The sequence below is a fragment of the Pseudorasbora parva genome, chromosome 10 (assembly GCF_024679245.1).
Source record: "Pseudorasbora parva isolate DD20220531a chromosome 10, ASM2467924v1, whole genome shotgun sequence".
In the NCBI taxonomy this organism is placed as follows: Eukaryota; Metazoa; Chordata; class Actinopteri; order Cypriniformes; family Gobionidae; genus Pseudorasbora; species Pseudorasbora parva.
The window spans coordinates 21,632,994-21,660,394 of NC_090181.1; the positions used below are offsets into that span (position 1 = coordinate 21,632,994).

The following is a 27,401-nucleotide window of genomic DNA, read 5'->3' on the forward strand; positions in this document are numbered from 1 at the left end:
AAAGGGAGCAAAAGAATCTTTTACTCTTTTCGGAAAAAGAAAAAGAATAAAAAGGAAAAAATACACCTAAGAAAGAAAGAAAAATGTCTGAAAAGAGATGTTTGGTTCTGATGCTCATCCAGAGTGTGGTTGCATAATCTGGTCTTTGGCAATGAAGAGTGAGTGACTTAATTTAAGTCATTAGGAAGTATAACTAAGGAAGCTAGATTTTGAAGCTACACGTCTGGAAGAAAGATACAAAATTGGGGCTTAGGTAAGCCCCAGAGGGGGGAATGTAGAAGATTTTTATTATTGAATTTAATGTTAAATAAGCTGTATATAAGACACTATTAGATATTGGCTGTTTGATGTTTGCCCTGTTTTAAGTTCTTGGGGACCTTGACAACGTGCTTGAAAATAACATGTAGAAGATGCATGATGGACAGAAAAAGAACTGGGAATGCTGTGACATATGAGCCAGGAAACCAACTGGAAAACTAGCTGAAGGTTGTGACCATTTTGGGAAAGCAGCTGGGTATATATGCTAGGTAAACCAAAGAACTGGAGTTGTCTCCTGCAGGGGAAACTCGGCTTTGTTATTTTGAATAAAGTCTTTCTGAAATCAAATGATCTTTGGGAAATGGTTTTTGCAAGAAGAAAATTTCCAACAAATCCTGCACTCTCCAGGCCCTACACCTTCTAATAACAGCCATCTGTCTTCATGACTGTCTGCTCAACAGACTCGGGGGAAAGAGGAAGGAAGAAAAGAAGAGTTTGGGCGGATACACTTTCAAATTTGATTTTCAACAAAAAGAAATTACAGAAATATTTGTTTTTGTAGAAAGGGGAACGATACAGAATGTTTATAAATTCAAATGAAGGATGTATTTAATTGATCAAAAGTGACAGTAAAGACATTTTCAATATTACAAAAGATTAAATTGTTAATACAAAGGATAAAAACTGCATCATGGTTTCCACAAAAATATTAAGCGGCACAACTGTTTTCATCTTTGATAATAATAAGAAATGTGTCTTGAGCAGCAACTCAGCATATTAGAATGATTTCTGAAGAATCATGTCTCACTGAAGACTGGAGTAATGATGTTGAATATCATGATGCTGAACAGTTTTGGAGGTCTCTCCCAAGTCTTTACCTTTCTTATACAGAACAACCTGCTGGACAGAAATCAGGCTGGTTTCGCACTCCAGAGTTTAAAACTTACCCCTCAGGATATCGTGGGGGATGAGGTCGCAACATCTAGCTACTGGGGGGCCTCAGGGCTCAGTGTTTGGACCACTTCTCTTCTCCATCTATATGTCATGGGATCTGTTGTTCAGAAACATGGATTTCCCTATCACTTCTCATTCCAGCCAGATGATCCGACAGTAGCTGCTCACATCTCAGCCTGCCTGACAGACATTTATTGCTGGATGAAGGACCACCACCTTCAACTAAACCTTGCAAAGACGGATCTGCTTATGGTCTCCATTCAGCCAGGTGCAAAGGAACTTTGGAGTAGTGATTGATGATCACTCTGCAGATTAGGACGATCAAGCCCTTTTTATCAGAGCATGCTACACAACTACTTGTCCAGACTGGACTAGTTTAATGCTCTTTTACAGGCATCCCAGGATGCCCTATCAAACCTCTGCAATTGATCCACAATGCTGCTGCAAGAGCAGTCTTTAACAAGCCGAAAAGAGCACAAGTCCCACCTATCCTCATAAAATTGCTGCATATGTTTGCCTAGAGAACAACCACTGGGTATGCACCCTTATACCTAAACTTACTACTCCAGTCTACTTGCCATCCAGAAGTTTGAGTTCTGCAAGTGAATGCCTTGTGTTGCCATCCCAAAGAGGCACAAAAACACTTTCACGGACCTTTACCTTGACTGTTCCAGGCTGGTGCTGACCTGCCTAACTCTCAACCCGAGCTACTGAGTCTTTAGCCCTTTTCAAGAAACTGCTGAAGACTCGTCTTTTTCGTCAACACTTGACCCATTAATACTAACACTTATTATTCGATATCTATTTAAAACAAAAAAGAACCTTGCTATGTGTACTGTGCTGGACTAATGACTGCTAATGGCATTTGCATATTGATGCCCGGTTTAATTGCTTCTATTGCTCTCCTCATTTACAATTTGCTTTGGATAAAAGCATCTGCTAAATGATTAAATGTAAAGACCAGACTTCCAGAATGTTCCATTGTTCCCTGAGATACACATCTATCTAGAAACAAACCACATGTGATCCTTTATAATTATTAAACGCACAACCATGGTATAGTTCCCTTGTCATCTGCGAACAGATCTCCGGGGTCAGCAGTGTTGATGAGCTGTGTGATGGGGATCCTAAGCTCTCTGGTCAGGCCGTTCAAGGTCAAATCAGTTCAGAGCGCCGACTCAGACAAGTCAAACACACAGCAGAACTATATCGGCTCCCCACTAATTTCCTGTGCATCACAGTGATTTCCTTTCCCCTGCTTCCATTCCATCTCCTCCTCTCCCTCGTGTTTGAGAACCATCCTTTACCCTCTGTGTAGGTGTGTACAGACATCCCAGAGTGCATATGTGCATTATGCATAGATGAATAATTGGATTTTCATCACAAGAGATGACACACAAAAAGCGTACTTCACATTTTAAAGCACACACACTTTCGTTTGCTTTTATTCCCAGAGCACTGGCCACTCACTGCATATAGTGAGTGTCACTTCATGCACACCATTCTGTCTTCACCTCTTCACCTCAATATAATACTCTCATCCTACCATCAAATCAGAGGAATCAACTACACCTCCAGCAATGCACCTCTTCTCACCCCACACTCTTCACTTTTCCCCCTCTCATTTCATTTATTTACCTTTTCTCAGAAACTACTCAGACCGGCTTTTGTGAGTTGGCTACACATATCATCAACAATACAAAATGTACATTCTACTGTACTATAACAGTTCACAAAATAATCTTTTAGCATGTATAGTTTTACCTCCTGAAATAATTAAATTAGGTATTGCAGCTCACATTCGACAATAATGACTCAAACATACATTTATGTAGTACAAACGCATGAATGTCAAATGATGTAGATTCGAATTATATTTTATGATTAGAGTTGTAAATGTGATCAAATGTTTAAGCAAGTTTTGAACTGTAATTGTACATGAAAATGCCTACATATAAATATATATAAAATATAAAATAAGATATATATTTGTTTTTTTTTTAAATAATTTGCATTTGATTGCATTCAAAATTTGTGAAAACAAGAAAAAAATGCCTATGAAAAAGGTTGAAACAAGCTAACCCTAACACTATTAATGTAATAAATGAAATTATATGTATCCCTATACATTTTCAAATTTACTCTAGCTGAAGTGGGTGATTTTTACAAAAGAATTATTATTTTTTTAATTTCAATTAAGTCATAGTACCAACAGCAACATCTACCAACACATATTTTAGTAATTAGTAGTAAAATATAGTATTTGAAATTTTTCTAACAGTGCTCTAAATCCAAACTGAATGTCAAAATAAAAGTGCATTAAAATCACCACAATATTCTTGGTGTTGCTTAATTTTTTTATGACTAACACACACAAAAAGAACACTATAAATACACTGTGAATATCCATTTGTACAATCCAGCCCTACGTTGGATGCATTTCAAGAGTGCCTTTACTGGAGAGAAAAAAATGACCTTGGCTATTACATTCAGGACAAATTTGTTTCTCTATAGCAATTTTCATTAGCAGGACTCCCACTACATGCTGATGAAACACTAACACTACATACTGATGTCCTAAAATCTGAATGACCATGACATAGAGGGAAGAGGAAGCGAGGGGAGTGTTTTCACTGTCGAATGCAATCTTTATATCAGACAGAAAAAGAGAGAGAGAGTGCACACAACCCCTACAGGGACTGAATAATCGATACAAACACTCTTCTAAGAATGCAAAGCAGGGCCACACAAAAAGTTTTGTGGAACATCAGCAATTCCAAAATACTTTGCCAATAAACTTTGCGTCTCTGCAGACTAATCAAAACATTAGCATATATAAGAAAGTCATGCAAGAGCAAATGAAAAATTCTGTTATTTAACGATAAAAACTCTTTCAATATTCAAAGGAAATTTTGCTTGACTTCTTCCAAACCACCGACAGTCAAAGCAGTGGAAAGTAACGCTGAAATATTAACATGGTTATTAAGAGCAGAGTATGCCACACACACACACACGGAAGCACCATGAATCATTCACTAGTATGAGGGCAAAAGGAGCCGCAGGCGTACAATGTATTTCAAGAACAAATGAGGGGGTCAAAGAGCCAGGAATAAGTCTTATGATTCATGTGTGTTTAAAGCAGGTGGGTTTTCTGAAAATTTGAATAAGAAAACAATAATAAACAAATAAAACAAAAGGAATGTAGTTAAATGAGACAGGATAAATCACTTTTTTCTCTGATGTCACTAGATTCTCAGTGAGGTCTATATTTTTTACACAAGCACTTTAAAGTGAAAAGCTTGCGTCCACGTGCATGACCCTTATTTAACCTCTGGTGTTTACAGAGGATTTTATGAGCATGACTAACAGTTAAGAAAAAAGTTAACTTTTTTTAAATACTATTATTACTGTACTATCAATTATTTAAGCTATTTACTACTGATCAATAAATAAATAAAAACTACACTCAAAAAAAGGTCCCTTCATTAAAATGGTCCACTTTACTTAAACATATCTGATTTTATCTAAACTTAATTTAATTGTGTTGAATCATCCTAATATATTTAAAACTGAAGTTTACTTAATTCACTTGTGTTAACATTACATGAAATATTTCTGCTGATATTTATTTTGTGCATTTTAATTCTAAAAATATGCTTTTTGTTATTTAAAAGTTTTAAAGGTAAAATAAATTGATAAATGTGTTTACCTTACATAATACACTTTTATAAATTTAATATAACATTATTTAGTAAACTGCACATATAAATATTATGTAATAGTGATATGTTCAAATGGTTTGTATTTACTCAAAGAAATTGTCAGCTTTACTTGAATTTCTTTTGTTCATATAACTAAATTGTTATTTGTAAAAAATCGCTCAAAATAGTTGTGTGCAACCACTTGATGCATCTTTTTAAGTAAATTCAACAAGTCATTTTTTGAGTGTAGATATATCAATGTGAATTGATTTTTCTTTTTAAATAGTATGTTCTATGTATGTAAAAACATAGATTAACATTATAGTACTGGGTGTTTGTTATAAATGTAAGATATATTGTGCTCTAGTGTTGTCAAAAATATCGATATTTCGATATATATCGATACTGGAATATCTGAAACGATACGATTCTCAGTTTTTACAGTATCGATATCAGCTGCGCTCTCCTCTCTGACCGTCAGCGAGTTGACACACACACCGGCATATTCTCACTCAGCCCGGTTAACCTCTGAGCACGGCGAGCGCGCGTTATGCTGGACTTTTTCCTCATGACAGTGTGTTAGTGTTAGTGTGTGATCGGTCTGAATTTCGCGCGGGATTGCACATAAATTAATTCTACTAATCCCCGCAGATTTCGTGCTCCACATCTGAAGCGCACACACACATAGCCTACCGTAATAAAGCCGCCTCTGACATGATACAAGTGCAAACATTTGCTTCCTTTTCCAGCTTATTATTGGTCAAATACACTCAAAGAATTATCTGTGCCCATCTGGAAGAGTATTAACGTAAACACAGTCGCAAACAGTTCAGGAAGAACGAGTAACAGGAGCAGTGTTTAGGATCCATGCGTCTGTTAGTCTTAAAGGGACCGCAGTCATTTGCTATTCAAACTACAAAAACACAAACGATCAACTGCTCTTGACTGATCAACTTGTGTAACTTTAATAGTTTCATCTGTACGCTATTGAATTTTTTTACAAAGAACATTATCCAATGTTGTTTTAAATGTAATTACTATGCATTTTTTAATTCAGTTTCTTATCTGAATGTTAGACTTACCTGAAAAAATAAAGCAGTCTGTTTAATTTGTATCTTCTATTCTATTGCATTTATTTGTGCTATTGTTTGTAATCTGTTTATTTGTTCTTATTTTATTACTGTTTACTCGTCTTTTTAAATTCAATTTACCATTCGAAATCAAGCTTTCTTGTGCTGTGTGTAAGCTATTGCAACACAATTACCCTATTGTAAAAAATACATTGAGATAGCAAAATAATAATTTTAATAGTAATTGATCAATTGATCAATAATTGTTCAAATCAAAACGATGCCCAACCCTAAGGAACATGCTGGCCACATGAATTTTTAGTTAAAAATAACAATGAATAATAAGTTCTGTTGTCATATTAAAGGTGAACTATGTAGTATTTTTGCAGTGAAATATATCCAAAAACCACTAGGCCAGTGTTATATATTTTGTTCAGTTGAGTACCTACAATATCCCAGAAGTTTCCAACTATTTGTAAATTGTGAGAAAATTGCTATTTTAACTAAGGACAGGGACGTTTCAGCATAGCGTTTGAGGGAGTCGCCTGTCAATTGCGTCATATCTGCGTTACCCTCGGTTTCTGCTTTTATTTGGCAGGAGCGCTTTACTCTTAGCAGTGTGAACAAGTGAACGAACGGAGTAAAGTCATAACATCGTTTTGAACACACTTAAATGTATCTAATATGATAAACAGAGCTACATTACCTCAAAATCATAACCGGAAGAACGGATCTGTGCAGGCGCTCGGCGAATGTGTCTCGTCCCGTCATAATAAAAGTCCCGGTATTCGCGAGGCGGGTATTTGTTTAACAATCGCTCCAGCAGCTTTGCTCAGGTCCATAACACTCGGTCCTGCTCTGCTTTAGACTACAGTAACGTTAATAACCGCATGCATGAACGTGATTTCTGCCCGAGTCCTATTTTCCACCGGCTGTGATGAGAAGACCACATCTCCCAAGATGCTGCGCTCACACATTGCGTCATCAAACTACGATTTGTTTTGAATAGGCGCCCTCCAGTGGACGGAAAGCTCCATAGTGCACCTTTAAGCATCTTATCTTATTTATTTATATATTTTTTTACTGTGGTATCGATTTAGTATCGATATATCGATATTTTAGTCTGATCTCGTATCGAAGTCATAATTTTGGTATCGTGACAACACTATATTGTGCTCCATAACTGAGAAAACATAAATTAAAATAAAATATGACTTTACCCTGGGGGAAAAAAGAGGGGACTTTGCCTCTTCATTTAAGAAGTCCACCACATGCCGCTGGTGTAAAATGTTTACGTGTCACTCAGGAAATGATACAGTAGACGACTATCACAGCCATCCGCAGCTATAGCAGAACAAGATGAGCCTTGTGGATGGCTGTTGTTAGCTGTCAGGAAAAAAACCTTTGTGCTCCATTTTTCTGCTATACAGCACATTAATAACTGAATCTTACGCACTGATTCTTGAATTCAAGCTACTGTTAGCTCGTTGCCATAAGTAAGTAAGTTTCTTCCTCGTCATCAAAAGCTGCTACATATAGCCTAAACATCTGCCTCTTGCTTCATAGCAGAGAAAGACGCAGCAGCGTCTTTGTACTCACAGATGCTGCTTTCTGCCTTACAACAGATCTATGATCTATACAAAGCTGAGAGAGGGAAAATCAGTGACGACAATTTGCATAATGAGGGGAAGTAGTGGCCACCTTCAATGCCTGGAGTTTGAGCTCAACTCCGAAGCAAAGGCCAAACCTGAAATATAAAATATGTAAATCGGCCGATGCCAGTGAATGCTTTGGATGCGTTAGGTAAAATGGCTTTTAGATGGACATAAAATTATTGTAAACCTATACTGGCATGATCTGCACTGTCTCCATAGAAACTGGATGAAATCATGGTCACAGCACTGGTGCAATACTACCAATTCATTCAAACTTTTCATCCACTGGGAATAAAACACCAACTTTCAAACTTGGCACAATGGTTTAATATAAATGCCCAATGGAGGTAGTGGTAAATAATTTCTGCATTTCTAAGGCTTTTATAATGCAAACCTGAAGGTCTAGTGTCATGAAACGTTTTTTAATCAATACAGCACCTGGCATCTTCGGCACTTATCTAATCAAAACATGTACCTCTAGTTCAGTCTGTAAACTCATTCTGTTGTATTACAGGTCAAAGAGGGGCACAAATGCCCCAGCAGAGAAATCCACTTGGTATATTATGTAAAAAAAATGCATGCTAGTTTATCATGCTTTGTTTTGAAAAATGCCCTTGTTGTCATAGTCATCTGCACACACAATACAGGAATGTATAATGAGCAGAAGAATGTTTCATATTTATCAGGATACTTAATCTTTACGAGAACGCTTCAGGTTGCTCACGTAACCTATGTTCTCTGAATAGGGAACGAGACGCTGCGTAATGATGCATATGGGTTACGCAGATTGTCTGAATCCCTTATAGAATCACGCCAATTCATTGGTTGATGGCGCAGCGCCGCTCCTCTAGCTCAACACCTTTGAGCTATACTGGCGTGCGCGCCATCTTCTCTCCAGATTTCTCTGCCAAGCAAGACGGCTTGTCGGCAGTGCGGGGAGCTTGGCAGCGTGCGCAGCGTGTACAGTGTCTCATTCCCTATTCAGAGAACATAGGTTACGTGAGTAACCGGAGACGTTCTCTTTCATAGGTTCACTTCGACGCTGCGTAATGACACATAAGGGGAACGGTATACCACACACGCCAAGCTAAAGTGCTGCTGCATCTGACACGAACATCAGGTAGACCTGAACAGCTGGACAACGCTGACAGAACATGCAAACCCGGAGCCATGTCAAGATCTAAACTATAACATTTGACAAAAGTGCGGTGAGGACCATCCTGCCGCGACATAAATGTCCTCCAAGAGAGCCAATTTGGAGAGTGCCTAAGAAGAGGCCACACCTCTAGTAGAGTGTGCTCTAATGCCCAGAGGTGAACATACAGCTTAAATGTCCTAAGTGGGCAGAGTAAATGTAACCTCTCGTCCTCCGAGGATGCAAAAAGGCGGAGGGTGGAAAGAATGGAGGATGGTGACCTGCGAGCGGAAGGATGTGGACAAAACCTTGGGCACATAACCCAGCCTGGGTCTCAAAAAGACCTAAACTAGACCGGGAGCAAGCCTAGCTAACAGAGAGGGCTTGCAAATCCCCCACTCGCTTTAAAGAAGTAGATTGAATAAAAGAGCTACACTGTTAGCAATTGATGTAATTTTTACAGTAAATTTTACAACAACTTATTGTATTCATTTTTTTATTGTAAATGCAAATGCATGATGGGAAATTTATGGACAGTCTTGTAATTTTGTTGTAACTACACTGTAAAAGCATTATTTTACAGCCACCGCATAGCATTGTGGGATTCCTACTATTTGAATTTTGAAATTGCGCGGCACTGTGGCGGCCAATGCACCAGAATCAAACATTTTTGGAAGGAACACATCTCAGGTATGAAACGTTAACATAAAATCTATTTTTATAAGTCCATGGATATATTAATACTGGTGATATGAGTGAGTGGTGATTGTTTCGTTTGGTATTTTTCAGTGACATCTCAGTGACTTGACACTCCCGGTAAAAAACACCACGAACCGACTGCGGTGAAGCGGCGTCTTTACTCAAACCATCCGGGAAAAGTTACCACATCCAGGTACGAAATATTCACAATTTTTCGTTTGGTATATTTCAGTAACATTAGCTAGAGTAACGTCAGTTCTCTATAACGTTAGCTAAACTCTCATCATTAAACTCAAAATGATTAGTTTGTTCTTTTTTTTGCTGAAGGAGATTCAAAGACCCGAGTCTGTAAAATGATCCAAACTTTGGATCTACGGTGTTCTGTGCAAAGTTTTTTTTATGGCGCGCTTGACTTCTGAGAAGAACGTCACGTCTGCCTCCTGTCAGTGAGTTAGTTTATAAAGGTAACGTTAGCTTATGTTTGCTCTTTTCTTATTTTTCGTTTGGTATATTTCAGTAACATTAGCTATAGTAACGTTAGATCTCTATAACGTTAGCTCAACTCGCATGATTCAACTCAAAATGATTAGTTCGTTAATTTTGCTTAAGGAGATTCAAAGATCTGAGTCTGTAAAATGATCCAAACTTTGGATCTACGGTGGTCTGTGCTGTGGAAAGATTTTTATTACGCGCTGGACCTCTGAGAAGATTGTCACGTCTGCCTCCTGTCAGTGAGTTAGTTTAAAAAGGTAGCTGTTTGCTCTTTTCTTATAACTGTTAAAGCATATATCAAGAACAGATTTTATAACATTATTGTATATATATATAATTATTAATTAATTAGTATAATAAATATAATTATATATATATTTTTTTTATTTTTATTTTGTCCGTTTCGCTGTTTTGCCGAACATAGCTTGCTAGCTCCTGTCATTCTGTTTGTAATCTAGCTAACGATAAAGTGCCTTAAACTGAACTGCGCACGTTCATCTTAGAAAAATTATTTCTAAGTGTGGTAATCATAAAAGGTGTCTTCTCTTTTTTTTTTTTTTTTTTTTTTTTGCACGTGCTGAAAGTCCGGTGGTCTGTGGAAAGTTTTTTTATAGTGGGCTTTGACTTTGAGAAGAACGTCTCGTCTGCCTCCTGTCAGTGAGTTAGTTTAAAAAGGTAGCTTATGTTTGCTCTTTTCTTATAACTGTTAAAGCATATATCAAGAACAGATTTTATAACATTATTGTATATATTTGTATAAATATATTTTTTGTCCGTTTTGCTGTTTTGCCGAACATAGCGGCTAGCTCCTGTCAGTTTGTAATACGATAGTGCCAAATCTTAAACTGAACTGTGCACGTTCATCTTAGAAAAAATATTTTCAAGTGTGTAGTTATCATAAAAGGTGTCTTCTCATTTTTTTTGCACTTGCTGAAAGTCCGGTGGTCTGTGGAAAGTTTTTTTTATAGTGGGCTTTGACTTTGAGAAGAATGTCTCGTCTGCCTCCTGTCAGTGAGTTAGTTTAAAAAGGTAGCTTATGTTTGCTCTTTTCTTATCACTGTTAAAGCATATATCAAGAACAGATTTTATAACATTATTGTATATATTTGTATAAATATATTTTTTGACAGCTTTTGGGGCAAGTTTTCTTTGTTGTTCTTTACTCAACTCACCCATGGTTTTCATTCTCCAGCCCTCTGCCACGGCTGCCGATATCGAGAGAGCTGTCACCCTGCCAAGCACACCTCGATTAGTTGTACCAGGTATAATCTTCCCTAATTTTGTAGAAGTTAATTCTGTAATTTTTTTAAATGTCTTTGAGTTGTTGATGGAGGGTGCGGTGGTCAAAGGAGATAATGTTCAAGTGGATCTGTGTAAGTCTTTCTCCACTTGAACATGAATTCATGTTAGGTGGCAATAGTGTGTTGTGCAGCTTTTAGTTATATTGTTAATGGGTTTCAGGAGAGATACTGCGCGGCGCAGACACATGGATTATGTCCATGGAAGGAGCATGTGTGATGGGGCCCCACAGCAACCTCCTGCATGGATTGGCAGCAGTCTTCGCTGCCTACTATGTCTTCAACTTGCAATATCCAGCAGAAGCCGCAAGCACACTTGAATTCATTCAGAGGTGTGTTTAAACATGGCACTGTCATGTTTAATTTTATAGGCATTGATTAGCTGTTTCAGGTGTGTTTGATTGGGGTTGGATTTAAACTGTGCAGAACAGTGGCCCTCCAGGACCGAGGTTGGGGACCCCTGCCTTAAAGGGTTAGTTCACCCAAAAATGAAAATTAGATGTTTATCTGCTTAGCCCAGTGCATCCAACATGTAGGTGTGTTTGTTTCTTCAGTAGAACACAAATTAAGATTTTTAACTCCAACCGTTGCTGCGCCAGTCATATAATGGGGTGAATAGGTAACAATTCTATGAGAGCAAAACAAACAAAAAAAACATGCTTAGACAATGTGCATAAAAAACCCTGCTGCTCCTGACGACACATTGATTTCTTAAGACACAAACCGATCGGTTTCTGTGAGAAACACAACACTATTTATGATATTTTTTTTTTTTACCTCATATCCCAACGAGTCTCATCAAGTTTTCCCATAGGCTATTACTTCCGTCTGGTGAGGTCAAGCTGGTGTGATCATAGATATATATTATGTAGAATCCTCATTCGGCCGATCCGTGCCGGCACTAATGAGGCATCTATATTTATATATCTATATCTATATCTATATATATATATCTATATATATATATATATATATATATATATATATATATATATATATATATATATATATATATATATATATATATATATATATATATATATATATGATCGCACCATCTTGACCTTACCAGACGGAAGAAATAGCCTATGGGAAAACTTGATGAGACTCGTCGGGATATGAGGTAAAAAAAATTACATAAATACTGTTGAGTTTCTCACAGAAACCGATCGGTTCGTGTCTTAACAAATCAATGTGTCGTCAGGAGCAGCAGGGTTTTTGTGCACGTTGCCTAAGCATTTTTGTTTGTGTGTTTTGCTCTCATAGAGCCTTATCCATTCACATGATTATTTGACTGGCACACAGCAACGGTTGGAGTTAAAAATCTTAATTTGTGTTCTACTGAAGAACCAAACACACCTACTGTGTTGGATGCACTAGGGGGTAAGCAGATAAACATCAAATTTTAATTTTTGGGTGAACTAACCCTTTAATGTCTCATGTCATGGTTATGACCATGTCATATCAGTCTTAAATGTTACCTGATAAGTGTGTTTTTTCCCCCCCTGTTTTCAGAGCCTTTTGCGGCATAAATCCCCAGACGGGCAGCAAGGCAGAGAAAAAACGAGGGCTGAACGCACCAGTTTGCACTCTTCTGAGAAAACTGCTGGATTTTGAATTGGTGGGTAAGGGACATTAGTGGCAAGGGGACACTACAGGACAATAGGAGACATGTCAATAAACTTAAAGGGTTAGTTCACCTAAAAATGAAAATGATTTCATTAATTACTCACCCTCATGTCGTTGCACACCTGTAACACCTTCGTTCATCTTCAGAACACAAGTGAAGATATTTTTGTTGAAAGCTGATGGCTGAGAGGCTTCAGATAGGCCTCCATTGGCATTCAGTACATTCCCAAACACAAGACCAATAAAGGCACTAAAAACATCGATACAAAGTCCATCTCACTACAGTGGCTGTACAATAATTTTACAATGCAACGAAAATAGTTTTTGTGCACAAAAAAGAATCAAAATAATGACTTAATCTGCCAAGTTATTGTCTTCCGTGTAGGTCTCTGTGACCTCAGGCCATAGCGGCATTCCTCCTCTTCTGGGTCATGAACGGTGGATCTGCGTCATATTCTCGCGCATGTGTCGAGTTCACGTCAATAACTTGGTGGATAAAGTCATTATTTAGATTTTTGTGCGCACAATAACTTGTAAAATTATTGTACCACGACTATAGTGAGATGGACTTTGTATTGATGTGTTTAGTGCCTTTATTGGTCTTGTGGTTGGGAATGTACTGAATGCCAATGGAGGCCTATCTGAAGCCTATCTCAGCTTTCAACAAAAATATCTTCATTTGTGTTCTGAAGATAAACGAAGGTGTTACGGGTGTCCAACAACATGAGGGTGAGTAATTAATTAAATAATTTTGCATTTTTGGGTGAACTAACCCTTTAATCACAATATTGGTTTGATGTGTTTGAAATTGCTGATTTTTTTCTCTTTTGTTATATTACTCGTGTAAAGCAATAGCAGATGGAAAGCATCTCTTGTGTTGCAATGTACAGGGTACAGGGACAGTGATTTTAAATGTTAAAGATTGTTGTAAATGAGTGATTGTGCATTGTGCACTCTGTGTTCTCTTAAATTTTAAGAGAAAATAAAAAAAATTATAAAAAAATACTAAGTGTTTTGTTTTTCTTTGTAGAAGTTTGAAAGAGGACATTTATCCAAGTTACAACATTTAATTGTAATATTTACAATATTCTCTCCTGTGAAAATACAGGAAATCCCTAAAATTACAGGAAATTCCTGGCTACTGAGTTGCCGTAAATATAAAATTTTGCTGTAATATTTACAGTATTTTATCCTGTGAAAATACAGGAAATTCCTGTAAAAGTACCAGTAAATTTACATGATTGTATTGTATTAAATACAATACCTTGTTGTAGTCATTTTACAATAACAGTCCTGTAAACTGTTTACAGTAAATTTACGGCAACTATTAGCCAGGAATTTCCTGTAAAATTACAAGAAATTTCTAACAGTGTACTTTTAAGAGTCAGAACCCGCTCCGGAGCTGACTCCAATGGCTCAAAGGGAGCACTTGTCAAACCCTCCAGGACAATAGATAAGTCCCAAGAGGGTACACCAGGGGAGTGACCTGGCCTCAGGCGCTTGACCCCTCTCATAAAGATGAGACTAAAGAATGCTTCCCAAAGGGGTCTCATCCAATTCCCTGTGAGCGGCAATAGCCGCTACATGCACTCTGAGAGTAGTAGCCGCCGCCCCGGCTGCAAACTTTCCTGCAGAAACTCCAGAACTGAACCATAGGGCAGTAGACTAGACTTCTACTGTGGGCCAAACACCATGCCTGAAAAACCTTCCACTTGGAAGAGTAAAGCTTCCTCGTAGAGGGGGCTCTGGCACTAGCGATGGTCTCCTGCACATCTGCTGGTAGACCAGCCCTTAAGACTGATGGCCCCTGATAGGCCACACCCACAGTTTCCAGATCTCGGGACAAGGATGCCAAATTATGCCCTGGAGCTATAAAAGCAGATCCTTTCTGACCAGAATCTCCCATAAGGAGGGGAGTCCAGGAGGAGAATCAGATCCAAGAACCACGTCTGGGATGGCCAGAACGGTGCAACCAGCAGAAGATTGGCCTCATTCTCTCTCACTCTGCACAGAACTGCCAGAATCAGCTTGATGGGCGGGAATGCTTAGATCTTCAACCTCGGCCAGGGGTGAGCAAACGCATCCACTCCAACGGCACAGGAGGATTTAGAGAGAACCAAAGCGGGCACTGGGACGACTCCTTCGTAGCGAAGAGGTCCACCTCCGCTCTGCCGAACCACACCTAGATCTGGGCTACTGTGAGAGGATTTAACATCCATTCCCCTGACTTGAGTTTCTGCCTCAAAGGCAAAGTCTGCCGCGAGGTTCAGAACTCCGGGGATATGGACTGCCCTGAGGGACAGGAAATTGCCCTGGGCCCACAGGAGGAGACGGCGCGTATGTCTGTCCAGGGCGCGACCGAGAGCCCCCTTGGCGATTCACATGAGACACCACCACCATGCTGTCTGTCCTGACAACAACATGGTGCCCTGTGAGGAAGGGGAGGAAATGCCGAAGGCCCAGGAAGACCTTTCTCAGCTCTAGGCAGTTAATGTGCCAGGCTTGAGTCTCCTCCATCTAGATGCCACATGCTGGACGGCCTTCGAATACCGTACCCCAACCGGTGAGGGAGGTATCCATCGTAATCATCTGGCGAAGGAAAACGACCCCCGTCCCGACACCTCTTTGGAGAAAAAGAGGGTCTCGCCACACTGACAGGGCTCGAAAGCAACCTTGCGACACCCTCAGAAGGCGGCAGGAGGATCCTGTAACTCGGATCCCCGCATGATTCATCCACCAATGGAAGGGTCTCATGTGGAGCAGCCCCAGAGGAAGGACCTGGGAGGCTGGGATGTCACTACAGGAACATGATGGCCGGCTTGAAGCGACATGATGGCTCTGTGATCCAGGTGTGGTAAGAACACACTCTTAACGGTGTTCACTCTTAGGCCAAGGGAACAGACGTGATGAAGCACAGAGTCTCTATGATCTTTGCCATCTCTCTGGACTGGGCCAACAAGAGCCAATCATCCAGGTAGTTGAGTATGTGGATGCCCTGGAGCCTCAGCTGGGCCAGAGCAGCATCCACACACTTAGTGAACGTCCTTGGCGCCAGAGCAAACCGAAGGGGAGTACCCTGTATTGGAAAACCTTCCCTCTGAAGGTAAACCTGAGGAACTTCCTGTGTCGCTGAATGACCTGAATATGGAAATATGCATATTTCAGGTCTATCGACATGAACCAATCCACTGCACAAACCTGGGCAATGATAGACTTCAGTGTCAACATCTTGAACCTCCCTCTGAGGAGGGAAAAGTTCAGACATCGGAGGTCTAATATGGGACACAGACCGCTGTCCTTCTTGGGAACCAAGAAGTAACGGCTGAAAAATCCTCGCTCTACGTCCGTAGGCGGGAATTCCTCTATCGCTCCCTTGAGAAGGAGGGAGGACAGCTCCTCCTGTAGAACAGAAGCCTCTGGGGTGCCGTTTTACTACAGTATGGAGGACCCCCCTGAACTGTTCAGGGGGGTTGCGGCAAAACTAAAGTGTGTAGCCCAGCCGAATTGTGCGAAGCGCCCAGGGTGACACTCCTGGAAGACGTTTCCACTCTTGGACGAAATGAGAAGACGAGTAGAGAAGTGCAGGGGCATACCTGATTAGGGTGCCAATCTGGGACTCCGTGGAGGGATCATCCGGCCGCAACGGAAAGCCAACTGCGTCCGTATACGGCGAGGAGGCTGCGATGACCTGAGTGGGAAATGTAAGGTCTGGCTTACTGCTGGACTCCACTGACTGCTGGAGAGAACAGGCCGTGTCTCCTAGAAAACGGGTAGTGGAAATGTGATCCGATGGACTCAGGGGGAGAAAGCCTAAAGCGTCTCCATTCCCTGGCGTGGGAGTGGCGAGAGGTTGAGACGGCCGAGACACACTGGGCGGCGAGTGTGAAGGGGGCGGACTTGGAAAGCGGCCAGGAGGCGGGCAGAAACGCTTGCGCAGTCTGGCCCAGCCCCGAACGTTCGGCACGACTCTTTTCCCTGCCCGGAGGGTCAGGAACGACTCGGTGGAGCAGGAGCGGAAAGCTACTGCCAGGCCGCTTCATCTGCACTGATGAGGTCTTTGTCGTGGAAAGGGGCGACCACGAGCTCCCCAAACCGTGGCAGGTAGGGGATGACTCTGGTCACTCCTGAAATTCCTTTGAATGGAGGGTGCTCTCTAGGCTGGAGAGGAGAGGTGCTAGAAGAAACTCTAGTTCTCCTAGGCATGAACTGCCTGAGAACCTCCACTGCTCTGAACTTGTCAACCACTTAGGTGTTGACAGTCCTACCAAATAAATCCCCCTGGGACAAAGAGCGCGGCGAGGAGGAAAATCCTTCTCCTTGTCGCGAATCTCAGTGAGGTTTAACCAAAGGTGGCGTAAGCTATCGAGCGCTCTACCGCACGTGCGGTGTGCTTAGTAGCCGGTAAGGCCAAGATCCTTGGCTATGCAGAACTCTAAACAGCCCTAGGAGTAACATTGCTGAAAGATGAGAGGCCAGTGTGTCTTCGATGGCCAGAATGGCGGAATAACCGCGCTCCACAGAACCAACGAGGATGGTGAAGTGAGCGGCTGCCGCATTAGTAAGGCGGGCGGAAAACAGCTGCTTTCAGGATCTGGAGACCTAGTTGTGCAGATCGCTGAAAAACGGCAGTTTCCTTATCACCGCTGCGATTCGCACTAGCACACTTAGAAATCTCTCATCGAGCTTAGAAGATTGGGATTTGTGGGAAACATAAGGCCAATCGATCGCAAGCTTCTCAGTCGCACGCGAAACACGTCGACGAGCTTGGAGTAGGCCACAAAGGCCGCACTTTTTCCTGACCGCTAGGCCTCGTCAAGAACAAAGTTCCGCCATCCGTGGACGTTGAAGTAGTGAAGGAGAAAGATGCCTAAATCCAGTTTTTAAGGGTCAGATAAAGATAGCGATGCTACCGCTTCGTGAAGGCAGAGAAATCTGGGGAGAAGATGGCGCGTACGCCAGTATAGCTCAAAGGTGATGAGCTAGAGGGGCGGCGCTGCGCCATCAGCCAATGAATTGCCATGATTCTATAAGTGCCAATGGGTGTACCCCATATGTGTCATTACGCAGCGTCGAAGTGAACCTATGAAAGAGAACAGAGATGGTTATGTGATCATCCACCCTGTGGATTATGATGAGGCCACATTTATGCATTTCCTGTAAGGTAACTGATTAGTCATGGCTGTGTTAGGGGAGGATATTGTGATCCTCACAGACTGTAGTCTAAGTGTTCCCCTGTTCATTTCCTTCATTCTTTTTCTATGGCACACTCAAAACCATTTCAGACTGCTTCCAAAGCAACTGAGAATTCTGCTTTTCCCGAAGGAACCAATAACCACACACATGTACACTTTATCTATCTAAATGGTGACATACAGTACCATTGACTTCTATTATTTTATATAAAACTAATTATAAACACAGAGACTAATCCATACCCTACTATAAACCTTTGTACACAGCTACACACACTCTTAGCACACACATAAAATCACCCTAAAGACCACTAGGCCTCCTCGTTACACAAAGGTGCGCTCTTCAAATTATTTACAAATTATTTTCTAAATCAGTATTTTAGTGTTGTTTTGAAGCAACAATATACTGTAAGTGCATAATATGTATATATTTCTATAATACACTCCTGATCGAAATCTTAAGACCAGGGGATGCATTGCAAGTTTTACACATTTCGCTCTAGTGGATCATAACCGGGTTGTAAGTGCTGCTTCAAAATGCCAAAAGAAGAAACAGGAGCAAGAGACAAAAAATAGAGAGTAGGCAAAAACTGCATTCAAACTCAAACAGGCCATTCCTCAGCTGATCAAAAGTTTAAGACCATAGCCATAAAAAGGTAAAATCTGCACAAAAATATGGCTTTTCAAGTCATTGTCCTTCAAGCAGTCATACTGTCAAGATGTCCTGATGGCAAAGGCAAAAGGGCTTTCTCTCTTTGAACGTGGCAGGATTGTTGAGCTGCACAAGCAAGGCCTTTCGCAACGCGCCATCACTGCTGAGGTGAGGTTGGACGCAGTAAGACAGTCATTTTACATTTCTTAAAAAATCCTGAGAGTTATGGGACAAAAAAGTCAAGTGGTAGACCCAAAAAGATTTCACCTGCACTGAGCCCCAGGATCCGATGGGTTGTCCGTGAAGACACAGGTCGATCCTCAACCCAAATTAAGGCCTTTTTACTAATGCTGACTGCAGCTCAATAACCATAAGACGTCATCTGCTAAAGAAGGGCTTCAAGAACAAAAAACGTCTTCAAAGGCCAAGTCTCCTCCCATGACAAAAACTTGCCCCTTTAGAATTTGCAAGGGAGCATCAAACTTGGGACATTGAAAAGTGGAAGTAAGTTTTATTCTTTGACCGGAACATTTTTATCTGAACAGTCCTGATGGCTTCCAACGTTACTGGCATGACAAGGAGATCCCACCTGAGATGTTTTCTACGCGGCACAGTGGAGGAGGCTCCATCATGATCTGGGGTGCTTTTTCCTTCAATGGGAAAATGGAGCTTCAGGTTGTGCAGGGGCGTCAAACGGCGACTGGCTATGTGGATCTGTTCCAGCGGGCATCCTTCTTTTGACCGATGGCCCCCGTCTGTGCGGTAATAACTGGGTCTTTCAACAGGACAACGCTGCAATTCACAAAGCCCGCCTGACGAAGAATTTCTTCCAGGAGAATAACGTTGCTCTTTTGGACCATCCTGCGTGTTCCCCTGATTTAAATCCCATTGAGAACATTTGGGGATGGTTGGCAAGGGAAGTTTACAAAAATGGACGTCAGTTCCAGACCGTGGATTCCCTTGTTGAAGCCATCTTCACCACACAGAGCAACGTTCCCACCAGCCTCCTGGAAACAGTCGCATCAAGCATGTCGAAACGAGTTTTTGAAGTGATCAACAAGAACGGTGGGGCTACTCACTACCGAGTCCTTTTTTTACACTTTTAGTACTGTTTATTAAATTGTGCGTTTATTTTTGGGCTATGGTCTTAAACTTTTGATCAGCTGATGAACGGCCTGTTTGAGTTTAAATGCAGTTTTCAATAAATTGCCTACTCTCTATTTTTTTGTCTCTTGCTCCTGTTTCTTCTTTTGGCATTTTGAAGCAGCACTTGATCCACAAGTGCGAAATGTGTAAAACTTGCAATGCATCCCCTGGTCTTAAGATTTTGTTCAGGAGTGTATATAGCTCTATGGATCATTTGTAAATGAAATTTGTTTTCCTTATCTTTTCTACAAATTGCAGACAAAAAAACCCCCCATAATTTTAGTTAATTTATGTTTAATGGAAAATTAGAAAATAATTTTTAGTAAACACAAAAAAATTGAAAAAATGTGTAAGAGCATAAAAACAAGGAAAACCATAATGATGGCTTGTTAATAAAGAAAAACTGCAAATTGCCTCTTCACTCTATGATAAACAGACATATACAGTGTACACTACAGTATAACAAATGCATTTCGTTTAGCTTTTAAAGTCCTCCAGCTCATCCTTTGTACTGCCACGTACAGTCACAAATGCTGGGCTTAATTATCTAAAATTAGTGTAAATGGTTACCATTAAATGGATGTAGCTGTAAGTGCAAGAAGCACAGGTCCACACACACACTCAGTCATCAAATTAGACACTTCCCACCACTAAGCCTTTACTTAAATCCATTTTTGTTCCAGGTTTTGCTCCAAATGCTGATGAACACCAAAAGACAATTTTTTTTTATGCTCAATTTTGAGCCCTATGTGAAGCTGAATCTACATCTTTAGAACCTCAGTAAATCAACCTGCCCAATCAATCATGCCAATTCTAAAATGTATACAGGCTTGTCAAATAAACAAACTTGTAGATTAGCATCTGTTCAGGTGGACAAGCGGCAGGGCCTCTTGCTCTGGGTTTTTAAATTGCAGGTGTGTGGTTTTACCTGTGTTCCTGTCTGGGAGGATGCAGCAGCGTTGTTGCACTATGCTCAGCAGCACCTGTCAGATGGGGAGAAGGATAGAGGCATCAGCATCAGCATCAGCATCAGAGAGAGAGAGAGAGAGAGAGAGAGAGAGAGAGAGAGAGAGAGAGAGAGAGAGAGAGAGAGAGAGAGAGAGAGAGTGAGTAGAAAGAGTAGAAAGAGTAGAAAGTAGAAATAAAAAAAGGAAATTAAAACAAGCATGCATGAATACACATGCAGTCTAAACAGCCATTAATTACAGGCAGAAGCTGTCAGGTCTAGAAAGCACTAAGTGGCCTCCAGGTTTCCCTGCTGTGTGAATGTGCAAGGCAGGAACGGCTGTGTGGGTGAATAATTTTATAAACAAGAATCTCTTTACATGGATGTTAGTGGAGAATGAAGTCAAGACAGGAGATTACAGCACAAATTTCTTCAGAGAGAAACAGAGGCTTCTCTACACACACAAAATGCACCAATTTGACACCCTTGACATGTATATAAGATGAGGAAGGTATGTGTTACAATAGAGTATTAGGAGGATACAGTCAACTGAATCTTTAAATTCATGCTGAATCATAAACTCGGCCACACACACCTTTGTCTAATAATTCCAATGTAAATCTAGCACTCTCTCAATTCCAGGTGTTTCTGAAAGTTCACATGATATTTGCATCTCTTCAAGACCATAACTAAATATTGCTCCAGTAAACTGCAAATAACAGTATTCTATGTAATCATCAAATGGAGACGGCGCCTGCAGTTTTTTAAATGAGCAAATAACATAGCATTTTTCTAAACATAAACTCACAATCCGACTTTGAAAAATTCCAGATCAGATTGTATGTGCAAGTATCCTTCACACACTGAGACATTTATGCTGCTCATATTTTATGGTTATGCTGAATTTAACATATAAACTCATAAATCAATCTCCATTTAACAGCATTTCATATCTGCAGTCAAGCAGAACAAATTTACCCTCCTAAAGCAGATTGGAATGATGCTGCCATCTAGTGGCTGGGTGCCATTGCCACTAGACTTTTCACTAGTAGACAACCATTAAAGGGATAGTTCACTTTAAAATGAAAATTCTGTCATCCTTTACTCACCCTCAAGTTGTTTCAAACCTGTGTGAATTTCTTTCTTCAGCTGAACACAAGGGAAGATATTTTGAAGAATGTCAGTAACCAAATAGTTAACTGGAGCCATTAACTTCCATAGTATTCTTTTACCCCATTAAAGAAGTCAATGGCTCCAGTTAACTATTTGGTTACTGTCATTCTTCAAAATATCTTCCCTTGTGTTCAGCTGAAGAAAGACATTCATAAATGTTTGAAACAACTTGAGGGTGAGTAAAGGATGACAGACTTTTAATTTTAAAGTGAATTATCCCTTTAAGATACTAGTGCAATCATTCTGTTTGCAATCATCAAATTCAATCATTCTCTACAGTTTGATTTGCCCACTTGGTTAAGATACTAAGTGTCTCCGCATTTATTTATTTTTTGACAATACAAAAATAGGATATGGTGGAAAAGATTACTGATGGTCTGATTATAATTTTCAACACATTCTAACCGATTAACTTGGTGACATTAAATTAGCAACATTCACAAAAACAATATTCAACACATTTTCAAGAATAGAATAGAATAGAATAGAATAGAATAGAATAGAATAGAATAGAATAGAATAGAATAGAATAGAATAGAATAGAATAGAATAGAATAGAATAGTTGTTTGGTAATGCTGCATCTGATGATTCAGATGATTCAGTTGTTCAGAAGCTCTACACAGCACACAATAGAATGAGTTATTAACCGATCAGCTGAAAAATTATCACTTGTGTTGGCAGAGATAAAATAGACAGAACTGTTGGGTTTGGTGTTTGTAAGTGTGAGAGAGAGAGATAGTGTGCAATGGGGGGGGGGGGTGAAATTAATTGTGCAGTGTGGATGAAAGAAAAGAAGAATGTTTGTCACAATCCTTCATTCCCGAAATAAATGTCTCATCTTACATGAATTGTATTTAGCTCATCAGGGAAAGCTTACAAAAAAGGATTAACATTTATGAAATAAGCTAAATGAGGAATCTGATTAGAAAAGATTATCTAAACATTTCATACTAGCAGTCTGCTGCAGAATGTGCAAAACAGTAATCATGGATTCTGAAGTCATGGGGGGGGGGGGGCACAACAACAAAATTGTCTTTGTTGAGCTGATTCTTAAACCAGATTTGGGACTTTCTCAGTTCAGATATTCTGAATACCTTTATGCCTTCACACCTGTAATGCTTAAGCTCATTAAAGTTGATTCTGATGGACTGCCAATGTTTTTATTTTTCATTAGCTGGAAAAAAAAACTTTTAAAAGTGATTCCAACAATATCAGTCCTCTGTGTCGTTATCATTATTGTTGTGGGATTAACACCATTTCTGATAGAATTATTAAAAAGGTGATTAATTATAATTTAACTTTTTTAACGAGTGTGTAATGTTGCTGTTTGAGCATAAACAACATCTGCAAAGTTATGACGCTCAAAGATCAAAGTAAAGGGAGATATTTTCTTTAAAATAATTCACTTTTAAGGACTACAACAAACGGCTGGTAGAGACTACACAAGCTTCCTCCCGGGTTTGTGACATCACTAACCCTGAATTTTACATATACCCTGCCCCGAGAAACATGCATGCTAACACAAGCTCTTGAAGCTCTGCCCCTTGAGCAGTACCTCATTCGCATTTGAAGGGACACACAAAAACGTTGTGTTTTTTCTCACTCTCAAAAAGTGACAATTTTAACATGCTATAAAAAATGACCTGTGGGGTATTTTGAGATAAAACTTCACAGACACACTCAGGGGACATCAAAGGCTTATTTTACATTTTGTAAAAAAGGGGCAATCAGCCATCCCTTTAAGACGACATTTGACATACACCAATCAGGCATAAGTGAATAACACTGATTATCTATTCATCCCGGCACCTGTTAGTAGGTGGGATACATTAGGCAGCAAGTGAACATTTTGTCCTCAAAGTTGATCAAAGCAGGAAAAATGGCCACGTGTAAAATTTGAGTGAGTCTGACAAGAGCAAAACTGTGATGGCTAGACAACTGGGAGCATCTCTAAAACTGCAGCTCTTGTGAGGTGTTCCCAGTCTGCAATGGTCAGTATCTATCAAAAGTGGTCCAAGGAAGGAACAGTGGTGAACCGGCGACAGGATCATGGGTGGCCATGGCTCACTGATGTCCGTGGGGAGCGAAGGCTAGCCCGTGTGGTCTGATCAAACAGACGAGCTACTGTAGTTCAAATTGTTCAAGAAGTTAATGCTGTTTCTGAAAGAAAAGTGTCAGAATACACAGTGCATCGCAGTTTGTTGCGTATGAGGTTTCGTAGCTGTAGACCAGTCAAGATGCCAACACTGACCCCTGTCCAACACCGAAGGTGGCCATATAAGCCTCAGAACTGGACCACAGAGCAATGGAAGAAGGTGGTCTGGTCTGATGAATCACGTTTTCTTTTACATCACATGGATAGCTGGGTGGGTGTGCATTCCCCAGGCTGACCTGGGGAACACGACACCAAGATGGCACTATGGAAAGAAGGCAAGCTGACGGAGGCAGTGTGATACTTTTGGGCAATGTTTTGCTGGGAAACCTAACCTTTGGGTCCTGCCATCCTTGTGGATGTTACTTTGACATGCACCACCTACCTAAACATTGTTGCAGACCCTTGTGTACACCCTTTCATGGAAACGGTGGCTTGGTGGCTGTGTCCTCTTTCAGCAGGATAATGCGCCCTGCCACAAAGCAGAAATGGTTCAGGAATGATTTGAGGTGCACAACAACGAGACTTCTCTTCCTACACATTTCCCAGATCTCTGTCCAAATTCATGGAGGACCCACCTTGCAACTTGCAGATCTACTGCTAACATCCTGGTGCCAGAAACAACAGCACACCTTCAGGGGTCTAGTGGAGTTCATGCCTCGACAAGTAAAGGCTGTTTTTGCCGCAAAAGGGGAACCAACACAATATTAGGTCATAATGTTATGCCTGATCAGTGTATGGTGGTGAAAAGAACATGCGTGGTCTAAAGATGCACTTTAACATAGTTATTTGGTAGATGCTGATATTTTAAAGGTTAAAATGCCTAATGTGTATTTATTGTCAGATATTATAAAGTTATGATCACTGCAGATCATTTTCACAAGAGGAGCATACCTACTGAAATGGTGTTCACTACTGCCTACTCCCTGAGCATAGGATATCTGTTGAAGTGGTTTGCTGACAATACATTCTCATTTGGAATGTACATATTATGATATAACATCATTATTGTTAAATTATTTAAATGCATACATATACAAGTCACACTTTATGAATCTAATAAACATAATGAAAACTTGTTTATTATACATTTGTATATTTAATTGAATATTGCTGACATTAATTGACTACTAACAGATTTGAAGCTGTACTGTAACAATCATGCAACATGGAAATAAATTTGGATTTGGTTAACTATGTGTACATCTTCACAATAATTGCTTAGTTTGTAGTGGTCTCTCATGCACTTTCATTCCCACATGCAGCCACATAATAACAACATTCCTGAGGTAAATAAAATCAAATAAAAAAATGACAGCCTCAGCTGTTTCTCATCACTTTTGTCACGGACACGCCAGGCTCTCCTGTCACACCCACGTAACGATCACTCTCTCCCAAGTTCTAATCGCTGTGACCTGTTCCTCATCACCGCAGCACTCAGCTGCCGGTAGAAATGCGCACACCTCTGTCACTCACTGTCTGTCCTCAGATGTGGAAACACACTCCTTACCTGCTCTACTTACATTTGTGGTTATACTCTTAAGCAATGTTTATCTCCTGTGTTTATTCCCCTGTGTCATTCCTTTGTCTCTCCAACAATCTTCTTCCATCTTTGTGCCTGAATCCTATGGATAAAGATTACCTGTATCGTATCCTCACATGTTTGTCAAGAGTTGTGCTCTTTATCCAGTGCCTCTTTCATCATCACCATCACAACCTGCAACGTAAAGAAATGCCTGCTATCCACCAGTCTTCATTCAGTTACTGTTTATGTGCCATTTACTCACCTGAATTAACCCATTTATTGAAAATGAAGATTTTGATGGACCAGGATAGCACAAGATGCTAAAAGGTTCTTTCAAAGTTGTCAGTAGTGTGCCTTGTCAAAGACCTCTTAGCACTTACCATATGGCAAACTTACCTCACTTCCTGTCCCCAATCAACCCTGGTCACACTAGGAGTGGACTTCAATACTGATCTGCCCCCATCGGATGGACACACATGCATCTTGGTCATTGTTGAAAGATTCTCACTGTCTGATCCCATTGAAAGGGCTCCCTTCTTCTATGGACTGCTATTTAGACTCACTGAGGATATAGTGTCAGACCGAGATGCTGTTTTATCCTGACAACTTTGTCATACCTATTTATATCTATTAATAGAATATGCAAAGGTAACATTCATTGCCATAATCATTTATAAATACTCTACTTTGTATAATAATAACAAAATTAATAAACAATCAATAGCATACATAAACTCCTCAATCGCAGAGCCATTTAAAAACAGCTCCATCGTTAAAGTTCTGATTGGTGTAGCTGTGTGCTAGCCTGAATGCCAGCCGAACTTAGCCCCGGCCACAACATTTGAGCTTGGGCAGTTCGGTCTGGACTTGATCCATATAGGAGCATTTATGCCCAAACAGAAACAGTTTGGACCAATCAAATTGTCAGGGCGGGCTTTAAGCCGGGTGCACACTGTGCGATTTTGGCCACGATTTAGCCGTCTGGGACAAATTTAGCAAATCCTAAAAGATTCCTCTGATCCTAGGCTAAAATCTGACGTCTTTGGTCGTTAGTTTGACATGTTCACTGGCAGCCGATTAATGAGCGCTGCGATCAAATTTACATCAAACTACATGACCAAAACGAGTAGGATTTCTTTGTAGCCAGCATTTTAGTCCCGCGTGTAATGCAGCTCACTGTCACCGAACGCGTCATTCATTGATGATATAAAACTCCGGGTGAGTTTTCTTGCGGGCGTCCGTTTTTAGCGCGCCTTCACTATCGTGCAGTCTGACATTAATGTCAACTAAGATCTTACAGTGTGACATGGCGATCATGTTCGTACAGTCTGACAAGGGACATCCACAAAGGATTTTGAAAAATCGCACAGTGTGCAGGACCCATTAGATGATGATGGACAAATGATAAACAGTAACAATCATCCACATCATCAAAGGTGCTTGGGTTGAATTTGTTCAAATCCTAAACGCAGAATTCCAGCGATCATTTATTCCAGCGTGAATTCAGACAGGGTTGCCAAGTTTTTACAACAAAACCCACCAACTACTAGCCCAAAACAATGGGGGGGGGAGATATATGTGATATATAGATTCATTGTGGAACTATATATCACATAACTGAGGTCGCGTCAACCCACGAACATGGAAAACAACCCTCGGAAAAACTGTACACTTGGCAACAGAGTGCAGTTGAGTTCTGTTGACATTTGACAAATCAAGCATC

At 40.3% G+C, this 27,401-nt stretch overlaps 1 protein-coding gene and 1 long non-coding RNA gene across 6 annotated transcripts in view; one reads left to right on the top strand and one right to left on the bottom strand.

Annotated features, from left to right (window-relative positions):
* Positions 1–27,401, bottom strand: part of dlgap2a (discs, large (Drosophila) homolog-associated protein 2a) — a 238,503-nt gene that overhangs the window by 197,921 nt on the left and 13,181 nt on the right. For all 4 annotated transcript variants that reach the window (XM_067455481.1, XM_067455487.1, XM_067455480.1 and 1 more), the window contains one exon: positions 20,810–20,864. In XM_067455481.1, coding sequence (XP_067311582.1) covers positions 20,810–20,864 — 55 coding nt within the window. The remainder of the gene's footprint in view (positions 1–20,809; positions 20,865–27,401) is intronic.
* LOC137090640 (uncharacterized) lies at positions 9,227–12,990 on the top strand. 2 transcript variants are annotated; one of them, XR_010907932.1, is made up of 5 exons: positions 9,227–9,463; positions 9,563–9,665; positions 11,157–11,226; positions 11,426–11,594; positions 12,778–12,990. It is a non-coding gene; the product is annotated as an uncharacterized lncRNA (long non-coding RNA). The 2 variants fall into 2 exon arrangements; XR_010907931.1 differs by lacking the exon at positions 11,157–11,226 and having other exon boundaries at positions 9,239–9,463.